This window comes from Solenopsis invicta, chromosome 15 (genome assembly GCF_016802725.1).
Source record: "Solenopsis invicta isolate M01_SB chromosome 15, UNIL_Sinv_3.0, whole genome shotgun sequence".
In the NCBI taxonomy this organism is placed as follows: domain Eukaryota; kingdom Metazoa; phylum Arthropoda; class Insecta; order Hymenoptera; family Formicidae; genus Solenopsis; species Solenopsis invicta.
This window is the reverse complement of record NC_052678.1, coordinates 2,351,791-2,362,276: the sequence shown is the minus strand read 5'-3', so window position 1 is coordinate 2,362,276 and position 10,486 is coordinate 2,351,791. Positions and strand designations below refer to the sequence as shown.

General features: G+C 27.3%; 1 protein-coding gene across 1 annotated transcript; it reads left to right on the top strand.

Moving 5' to 3' along the window:
- The first annotated feature begins 3,038 nt into the window (after nucleotides 1-3,038).
- Nucleotides 3,039-8,143, top strand: LOC105198847 (sulfite oxidase, mitochondrial). The gene is made up of 8 exons (XM_011165692.3): nucleotides 3,039-3,444; nucleotides 3,612-4,235; nucleotides 5,293-5,479; nucleotides 5,561-5,686; nucleotides 6,466-6,658; nucleotides 6,739-6,939; nucleotides 7,046-7,105; nucleotides 7,191-8,143. Exons 1-8 carry the CDS (start codon nucleotides 3,404-3,406, stop codon nucleotides 7,430-7,432), a joined length of 1,674 nt encoding a protein of 557 aa, XP_011163994.1. The 5' UTR covers nucleotides 3,039-3,403; the 3' UTR covers nucleotides 7,433-8,143.
- The last annotated feature ends 2,343 nt before the right edge of the window (nucleotides 8,144-10,486 follow it).

Sequence of the window (10,486 nt, the reverse complement as noted above, 5' to 3'; positions counted from 1 at the left end):
AATAGGTTCAGTACTGAAGAAAATCCTCCTAGTGTCGTACTAAATTTCGATTTGTCTGAAGATACTTCCGCCGATAAACTTATCTTGGCTTGTTGCATTGGCTGTGATTTCAGGCTGTCATTGGCTGTGATAAAGAAAAATTTTCTAAAATTCTTTGAAATATGAAAAAATATGAGAAAAATATCACCAAATAATTTTACAAATATATAACAATATATAAATTAATCACTAATCATAAAATAAAATAAATTCAAATTGTTCACATACTAATCTTTTTTATTCAAATTTGAACTTGATGTTGAGAGCAGACTTCCGTTATTATCATTACTATTGTTCCTATAATAGATGTTTTTAGTAGTGACAAAGATTTTATTACATTGCTAATTATTAATCAGTTCTGGTGCTATTTCTTGCTTCTGTGGTGTTTTTGAAGATGTGAACTGAGTGCACAAGAATGATGCACAAAAACAGTGTTGCTCTAATATTTTAAGCAATGATATTAGAGCAACTTGTAAAATTTTATATTGTACAGCACATTTAATAAGACCATGTCTTAAATTAGTATCTGGTACACCTTCAGATAACATTTTTTCACAAGAAATGAATGATTGCAAATTCGATATGTTAAGTAAATATAAAATATTTAATTTAGCAAGTAAGAGTTCCTAATATATAAAACTTTGTCTGGTATTACTTTTCTTCCAGGGATGATACTGTAGATCTGTTTTTTTTTTTTTTTAGCTAAATTGATGGCAGAATTTGCTATACACAAACTTAATAATAAGGAAACATTATACTTGAAAGTGGCACTTGCAAAGGAAAGATCTATGAAAGAAAAACAAAAGCCAAATGTATCAGAAATTTTTGAAAATTCAAAAGTAGAAAACACTGCAGATTCATTACCTGTTTATAATGATATCGAACAGTAAGTCTCCTCAATTAGTAATTATTGAAATGTTAAGATAATAATTAGATTAATTTAATATTTAAGTATATTTTGTTTACCTTTATTTTTTTTACATAGAAAAAGGTTTGTTCTTTTTAGCTGAATTGGCTGGAGTAGTTCACAGTTTATCTTTATGTTGAAAGAAAAGAAATAAATTCTAAACTAATGCCATCAATTCAGCTTAAAAAAAAAAAAAAAAAAAAAAAAAAAAAACAGATCTACAGTATCATCCCTGGAAGAAAAGTAATACCAAAGTTTTACAGGAACTCTTACTTGCTAAATTAAATATTTTATATTTACTTAAATATTAAGTTAATTTAATTATTATTTTAACATTTCAATAATTACTAATTGAGAAGACTTACTGTTTGATATCATTATAAACAGATAATAAATCTGCAGTGTTTTCTAGTTTTAAATTTTCAAAAATTTCTGATAGATTTGGCTTTTGTTTTTCTTTCATAGATCTCTCCTTTGCAAGTATCACTTTCAAGTATAATGGTTCCTTATTATTAAGTTTGCGTATAGCAAGTTCTGTTTCTTGAAACATATTATATGTAATATACACCCATGTAGCATTACAAGGATGAAACATCCCCACAGTTGTGCCATACTTATTAAAAATGTATCTGATACCATTCTTAAAAGTTAGTTTATTATTATTAAAGAAAACATCTTAATCTTAAATAATATAGGTATATACATATATATTGATTTGTGAAGTGTAACTAGTAATACCCAATTTGCACAAAAATCAATTAAGTTAAGAATCACAAAACGTTTTAATAATTATAATTTACAACTAAATAGATTAGTGAATTGTACCTCATTTAACTCTAATAGCAAATTATTTACACATATTGTATATTCTGCATCCATCCTATAAATAATATAAAAATGTACTCCACTCCAAGTAGATTTATTAATTTAATTCACTTATCTAAGCTACATTTTAAAACATTCTAGCTGCGTTCGAGAATACACATCAAGTGCTTTCAAGTATCTTTGTTTAGAATTTGATAAACAAAAAAATAAAACGATATTTAAGGTATATACTCTGCGTGTATTACCGAACGCAGCATCTCTTGGAGCAAAATTTTACTCGATATATTAGAGTACATGTTACATGTTCAATATATTTCGAGTAAAATTTTTCCCGAAAATGACGTTTTGGAACCTAACTCGAATTTATTTTCTTCCTTCTTACCGATCAACCGGCATTTTTTCAGCATTAAAATCTGCGCCAGCATCAAAATGCGTCTGGTGAGCCATATTCAGCCATATTGCGAGCAGTAAGGGGGAAGCACAGTAGTGCACACTCTTGCTACAGCTGCTAGAGACTATGGTATAACACGATAATGCGCCAATAGTCACGTGATTGTAATATTTCACTGATTGGTTAAAATTTTCTGCACGTGATTTAAACTCGCGTAGCCATGTGGTGCGATTACTGTCAACATTGATTCTCGTGGAAAAGATTAGTAGTCATTCTTTAATGTTTTTTTTAAATATTTATATAAAACGTTTAATTAAAACACATTGCATTGAGCTTCTATCAACAAGAATACTTCAAACAAAAATTAAGAATATTTTATTCAATTCAGGAATACAAATTTAAAAATTGATCAATGTAGAGCTGCCATTATGATCATTATTAGAATTTAAAATAACAAAAAAAATAACTGTTTAAGTACTGAGGTTGCAGTAGAAACCCTGAAAATATTTGTAACTGTACTTCAAAAATAGAATCAATTAAAACTGAGTGTGTTTAATATTGTTAACAAAATTTTATATTATGATTTTCGGACAAAGTTTTAAATTTTGATATATAAATAATAAAGTATAGAAACAATATGTAAAATATTTATTTATTTCTTTTTCACATTTCTATATTAGTATTAAACTTATTGCTAGGTAATTAGTTTAAATCACGTGCGAAAAACTCTAGCCAATCAAGGCTGCGTTCAAAAATTCTATTCATCGGGTAGAATAACTTTAAGTGACCAATCAGGATGAAAAAATTTTGAGATTTTTTAAGATTTCTTCATCCTGATTGGTTACTTTACTCGACAAGTAGAATTTTTGAACGTAGCCCACTGAAATATTACAATCACGTGACAGTTGACGCACTCTGTTTACTATCCCATATGATGACCTTTAACTAGTGTAGAGAAAAAAACAAACCTATAAATTTTCTTTTATAGAATTTAACCTCTAAACTTAACCTCTCCAAATTCTTCTAATTTATCTTTTTTGAGGAATCAAATAACAATAATTCTGTGGAGGTTAAGATGCCTATCGAGGGGGACAAATTATAAAAAAAGAACGTTTTTCCTCTTCTCTCCGACATCCGATCATATTGATCAATATAATCTTTCACTGGTTGATACCGATTTACACTAGCTGTTGACAGCTGTTGACATCACGGAGAGATAATTTGTTTGCCAAATTAACACCATGAGTCTACATTTGAAAATATTCTCGGGAGTAAGGAAGAGGTATTTATATTAGTTTCTATTTGTCTTTTAAAAAATATATTTTGTTATCTATTCCAAAATAATCCAAAAAATTTGTTTATATTTATATTTTTTATATAACATTTTTTGCATAAACTATACAAATTTACATATTTTCGTAAATTTCATCGATTATCGGTTAATTTTAGATCGCAGATACCATCGCTGCAGGTGATAATAAGAAATTATAATACTTGTCAGCAATGTACTACAGAGAAAAATCATGGATCTTCCAAAAATACACGAGATCCTACTACATTATACGCAAAATGCGTCGCTGTTGCTGCATCAGTCTTAGGTATATCCTATTACTTCAAATACAAACGAAATGTTTATGCTCTCAGTGCAACTCCAAATGTGGAATGTGGTCAGTTACGAAAGGATATGAAAACCTACACTCTGGAAGAAGTGGGAAGGCATGACAGGAAAGAGAATCGCATTTGGGTTACTTTCAGGCAGGGTGTATATGACATAACAGAATTTGTCGATAAGCATCCAGGTGGTCCTTCAAAAATTGTGATGGCTGCAGGAGGATCTATCGAGCCTTTCTGGACCATATTTGCGAATCACAATACACCAGAGATACATTCACTGCTTGAATCCATGAGAATTGGAAACATATCAGAGGAGGATGCTGAATCTAATAAAAGTGATTTGTTCGATCCATATGCAAACGAACCCACTAGGCACAAAGCACTGATGATTAATGGTAGTAAACCCTTTTGTGCAGAACCGTCACCGCCGCTATTAGTTGAGAGCTTTCTCACGCCAGTGTGAGTGTATTGTCAAACACATATAAAATAAGATCTTGAAAAATTAAACAATAGCGATTAAACCAGATCTGTGAAAATACAGGGCAATTATAACAATACAAAAATATTGTGAGAAACTCATTTTAAAAATTTATTCTTTATGCACATATTTATTATTCAAATTGATATTTTTCTTTATGATATATATTTCAATTATGCGTTTAACATTAATATTGTATTTTACAAAAAAAACATTCTCTGGTGAAATTTTCTTAGAATTTTTAAAATTGGAACACTTCAAAAATATTGAAAAACTATGTATCTTTTCTCAACCTTTTTTATACTAATTGTAAGTATTCAATTTTCTAAGAAATTTAAAATTATATGGAAATTCTAAAAATTCTAAATTTATATAAAAAGTCTGAAAAATTTTAAGATTATTTTATAATCTTGGTAACAATTTTTAATTATTTATTTTTTCAGAATTTTTCTATAATTTTATAATTTAAAAAAAATTTTTTAAATTTTTTATATAAATCTTAGAATATTTCAAAATTCACACATATATGAAAAATTCTGCGAAAAATTTTGACCAGAATCTTGTTTTGAGAACATCTTTATTTTCAAAATGTTAAATATTCAAAATGTTAAAATGAAATTAAAGACTTATTTGTTTACATGAAGAAATTTTGTGCAGTTTCATAAAAAAATGTGTGTTCTCATTATTTGATAATAATTTTTGTGAAAGGAGAAAACGTTGCATAGAAGTTAAGTCCAAAATTAAAACTTTTTAATATTATTATTAAAACAATCATGTTGTATTCTTTAGAAAGGTGACTATTATTTAGATATTCTTATTTACATAACTATTATAATATTGAAATATAAATATGTCATTTTAATGAAATTTAAGATTATCATTTTTTTAAAGATTGAATTATATATAAACAAAATTATAATTGATTTATATATAAGCACAAATATAATTTTTTGCTTATATAAATGAAAGAATTTTGTTAAATAAAATATTTTTTTTTAATTTGATACTAATATTTTTTATGTACTTTTTATGTACCAGTGATTTTTTCTATGTAAGAAATCACTTACCTGTGCCACAAATTGACATCAACGATTACACATTAGAATTAGCAGTAGAAGGCACAACCAAAAAGACTCTCGACTTTAAGGCGATAACGAAGTATGAGAGGCAAACGATCACAGCAGCAGTGATGTGTGGTGGAAACAGGCGTTCGGAGATGTCAAAGGTAGATCCATACGAAAATAAGAAATTGTTGAGATTGCTCAAACTAATATCAGGTATACATAGTGCTTAATTTAATGCTTAGGTAAAACAATTGAAAGGGATCAATTGGAATGTTGGCGCCGTTGGCAATGCATCTTGGACAGGTGCAAGACTGTGCGATGTCTTAAAAGATTTAGGCATCAATGAAGAGAAATTTGATCATGTTCAGGTATTTTCTGCAGCAAAAGCAGCCTAATTTTCATAACATTGTAATTGAATATAACGCATTCACGAAAAATTACATTTTATTTTATCTACATTTAGTCAGAAAATCCACTAGTTGAAAGTAAGTGAATTTTTAACCTTTCTTTCGATTTTCTTGTAAAATCTCTGTTATCCAAGTTTTTCTGGCGTGTACTTTCATTCTACAAAAGGATTTTGTAATCTGTCAAACCAATTTGAAGATTAAATTATTCTGTAAGTGTAAAGCATCGGTAATTCCCATTAGTTTAGTATTCAAAGTTTAGTAGTCAGAGTTGAACGAACAAAAAACTGTATCTTAATTGAAAAATTGCATTAAGATTAGCTTCAAAATTAATTTTGAAAAGCATTATTTATCTTGAATTAGAAAGTCGTACATTTTTTAAAAATTAGGTTTAAAAATTAGGTTAAATAATAAAACAGTTACAGTATGAATTGTCAAATAAATGTAATATTTTATTTGCAAATTAGAATTATATGAAATAAAAAAATATTGTTTTTACATGGCAGTATTTTTTCATAGGTATACATAAGTAACTTAGGAAGAAAGCTTAATTAGTTTATTGATTTTAAATAATTAAAGTTAAAAATTAATTTAATTAAAATTGAAATTTAAACATTAACTTTTTAACTTTTATTTAACTTTCTAGCCAATTACTACTAGTATACTTTCTATATAAAAGTAATTTACATTTTGTATTAAATATATGTATAATGAGAAATATTAAAATACATTTCTTATTTTAGTTTGAAGGATATGATCTGGACCCATCTGGTACGCCATATGCGGCAAGCATTCCCATTTCTAAAGCTATGGATCCAAGAAGCGATGTCATCTTAGCTTATGAAATGAACGGTCAACCGTTGAGCAAGGATCATGGATTTCCTGTTAGAGTAATCGTTCCAGGTGTCGTTGGCGCGAGAAATGTGAAATGGCTGAGTATGGAAAATTTTCAAGATCCTGATATAATCACGCAATTATTGAATTTATACTTATATATTAAACTATATTTGTAATAGGTAAAATTAGCGTATCAAAGGAGGAGAGTCAATCTCAATGGCAGCAGGGAGATTATAAAGGATTTTCTCCGAGCACGAATTGGGACAACGTAGATTTCAGTAAATCACCCGCAATACAAGAAATGCCTGTAATATCAGCTATATGCGAACCGCAAAATTCAGATGTTGTCGAAGTAAAAAATGGAAAGATTCAAGTAAAAGGTAAAAGCGAAAACAAAATATATCTTCAAAACACATCAGTTTTATTTTGTTCAACGAGAATTACATTTTAAATTTCTTAAATGTTCATAAAAGGAAATTATTTCAGGTTACGCATGGTCGGGCGGTGGTCGAAAGATTATTCGTATCGATATCACAAATGACAAAGGTAAGGAAGGCAAGAAATTAACATGATTATTTTATTTCTTTTAATGATTTTCCAATATTCTTATAAATATGTAATGTGAACAAAGGTAAGACGTGGCATACAGCAGATTTAATAGAAGATCTAAAGGCAAAACAAGGTCGATACTGGAGTTGGACATTGTGGAACGTAGAACTTCCTGTAGATAAGAATGTTAATGAGGTTCAAATCTGGGCGAAAGCGGTTGACTCTGCGTATAACGTACAACCTGAAAACTTCAGTCACATCTATAACATACGAGGATTGTTATGCAATGCGTATCATAAAATTAAAGTTCAGTTAAAGCAATGAAAGAACACGGTCTTTGTTCATCATTGATACAAATCATCTATTTTGAGTCTTGTAAGTTAAAAAAGAATTCAGTGCTCTCTATCTTACAAGAAATGAATGATATTGTATATCAAATATATTTAGAGAAAAAAATTACGTTTATAACAGCCTGTGCACGTACAATCTTACCCGTGTGTTAGGAGTGTACAAGCTGAAAGAGACGAAAAACCATGTTTAAATTAACAAGAACGTGAGCATATAAAGGATTATACATTTTTGTGTTTGTACTTGATCACGGATTTACGCTAAATGAAAATTATTGTATTCTAAAGATCGTCATAACTTTTACATGTATATTCTTCTACGTTTCAATTGGTTACATTCAAGACTGTGATAAAAAAAATTTATAAAATTCTATCTTAAATTTTAAATTTGGAACCGGTGATTCCAAATCGGACCGGATGGAAACCATGTATTTCTATTTTCCATTGTAGTTCAACACAAGTTAGAGATACATTGAAATAATTTTTAGCAAAAATAAAGAAAATTTAATTATCTGAAAATAATACCTTCAGTTTAATGATCAGACTTTATTTGCGTGTTATAGAGAGCAAAAATTGTAAATAGATTCGATTTACCGTATTCTTCTCTATAAATAAAAATTATTGTATATTATAACAAATCGATATTATGATAGCAATAGTTATATACAATTTTGTAAAAAAAAAAATATGCACGATGAAGGTGTAATTATAAGATAGAAATTGTTATATATTATAATAAATTGATATTATTATTAGAAATTATTAGAAATTATTATACACAATTTTGTAATCCGTGCAATAAATATTTGTAAAATCAAGCTTAAGTGCGTTGTCCTTTTCTTTTTTTTTAGTTAAATCGCATGAACAATAAAAACTTCAACAATATAGAATTGCACAATTTACTTCTCGACAATTTATACAAATAAATACAAGTTAAAAATTAAGCTCGACGTAGAATATGTTACATTAAAAAAATAATGTATAACTTTTTTAAAAGTTCTCATCGCTATTATTAATAACGAATCGTAATCGTTACAAAAATAAAATATTAGATTTTTAAATTATATTATTTAATAATATTAACAATATTAAAAATGTAATAATCAATATTAAAACTTAAAATTGTTAACTATACAGCAAGATTTTTTTATAATGAATTTAAGGCTCGTAAAATAGTCGCCGTAGCTATATTGAAGTCGTGACGTCATAAGCAAAAAATTATACGTAAGTTTTTTCGCACCTGAAAAATAAAATTTGTGCGCTAGGAGATAATTAAGAATACTTGATAGTTTTGAAATTTATTTTGTAAATAACTTTTACATTTTCATTTGATCAGCGTTGGTCTAATTAATTAAGCTTATAAATTCATTATTACAACGATGATCTGAGATGCTTAGATGTATTGTTAAATAAATTATAACTGTAATAAATATTTAAAATTTTAATTTTTAAAGGTGAAATAGATTATTGTAAAAAAGATCAATCCTTACAGATATGCTGCTGCTTATATGTTACGATACGACGACACAAACCCTGAGAAGTTTATTCCTACTATACGGGACAATAAATATGTAAAGCATGCGAAACTTATATAATAATACGATCTTCACGATTAAATTCCTTTATGCAAAGAAAATGAATAAAATTTTCAATGGTGTCGCACAAGCAATGGGTGTAATCGCAAGTGAGATAAATGCACCCAGTTGCCATCAGTTTAATGGTGCGGCAAATATTTTATTCTGTATGTGACAGAATCTTGCTTTTTTTCCTCAAAAAAGTCACTTTTATGCACAAAATAGCTTTTTTTTCTGACAAACCATTCTTTATATCCTTTTTTAAAGCAAAGGTAAAATAAATAAATATTGTAATAAAATATGAGAAGAGCAGTATGCTTTAAAATAATATGTCTGAACAAATTTTTTTTATTACATTAAATAATTTCAAGCTTTTCTCAACTGGTCTGCGCGCCAATAAAAAGGATTGAAACCTTTCATTTTCTCATTGGATTGATGACGTAGGCTAAACTTTTCTTTATAAGCTTTACGACCCAGTCGTATAGTTGCTGGAAATAATCCGATGATGAATATGTAATCGCAAATGGTTTGTAACTAAGCTATTCCACCATCTCCCGTATGTCAACAAAAAATTTCTCTTTTTCTTTCTCAGGGTTTGTGTCGTCGTATCGTAACCTGTACCACCGTAAGCAGCAACATATCTGTAAGATTATTTATCTTTTTTAAATCTTAAAAAGTATTTTATATTATATTTCTCCTTATATATCATAAATACGAATGATTTTTCTTCGAACATATAATATTATAAGTAAGGTGAGTTGTAAGGTTTGATATTTATATGATTCATTAAAAAAAAAAAAGAAATAAATCTCTAAATTCATATTTCGTAATTCTTGTAGGAATTGTATATTTAGTTGTATTTATTTCATATTGTACATTTATTTCTTCTTATAATTTTTTTAATAATAAAATATTAATAGACAATGTTTTGAGACTTCACGATTTACAAAGAAATGAATAACAAATAACAATATGTGATAAACTAAAAATATATTTTAAACATTTTGTAAAATGTTAATTGTGTTCTAAGATTTCATAACTTACAAATAAATGAACTATGTTATAAGATAAAAATATACATTCAAACATTTTGCATAATCTTAATTAACAATGTGTTTTGAGATTTTATCGCTTACAAATAAATGAATAACTATGTTATAAAATAAAAATGTACTTTAAATATTTTGCAAAATGTTAATTGGCAATATGTTCTGAGATTTCATTACTTACAAGTAAATGAACAACAATTATGTAAGAAAGCAAAAATATGTTTGAAACATTTTGCAAAATATTAATTGGCAATGTGTTCCGAGATCTCATCACTTACAAATAAATAAATAACTATGTTATAAAATAAAAATATACTTTAAACATTTTGCAAAATGTTAATTAGTAATGTGTTCTGAGATTTTATTACTTACAAGTAAATAAGTAAATAAGTAACAATTATGTAATAA

Coding starts and splice junctions, on each gene's coding strand:
- LOC105198847 (XM_011165692.3), top strand. CDS start 3,404: ATGAGTCTACATTTGAAAATATTCTCGGGAGTAAGGAAGAG. Junction 3,445..3,611: donor TTCTCGGGAGTAAGGAAGAG/GTATTTATATTA, acceptor GGTTAATTTTAG/ATCGCAGATACCATCGCTGC. Junction 4,236..5,292: donor GAGAGCTTTCTCACGCCAGT/GTGAGTGTATTG, acceptor TTTATGTACCAG/TGATTTTTTCTATGTAAGAA.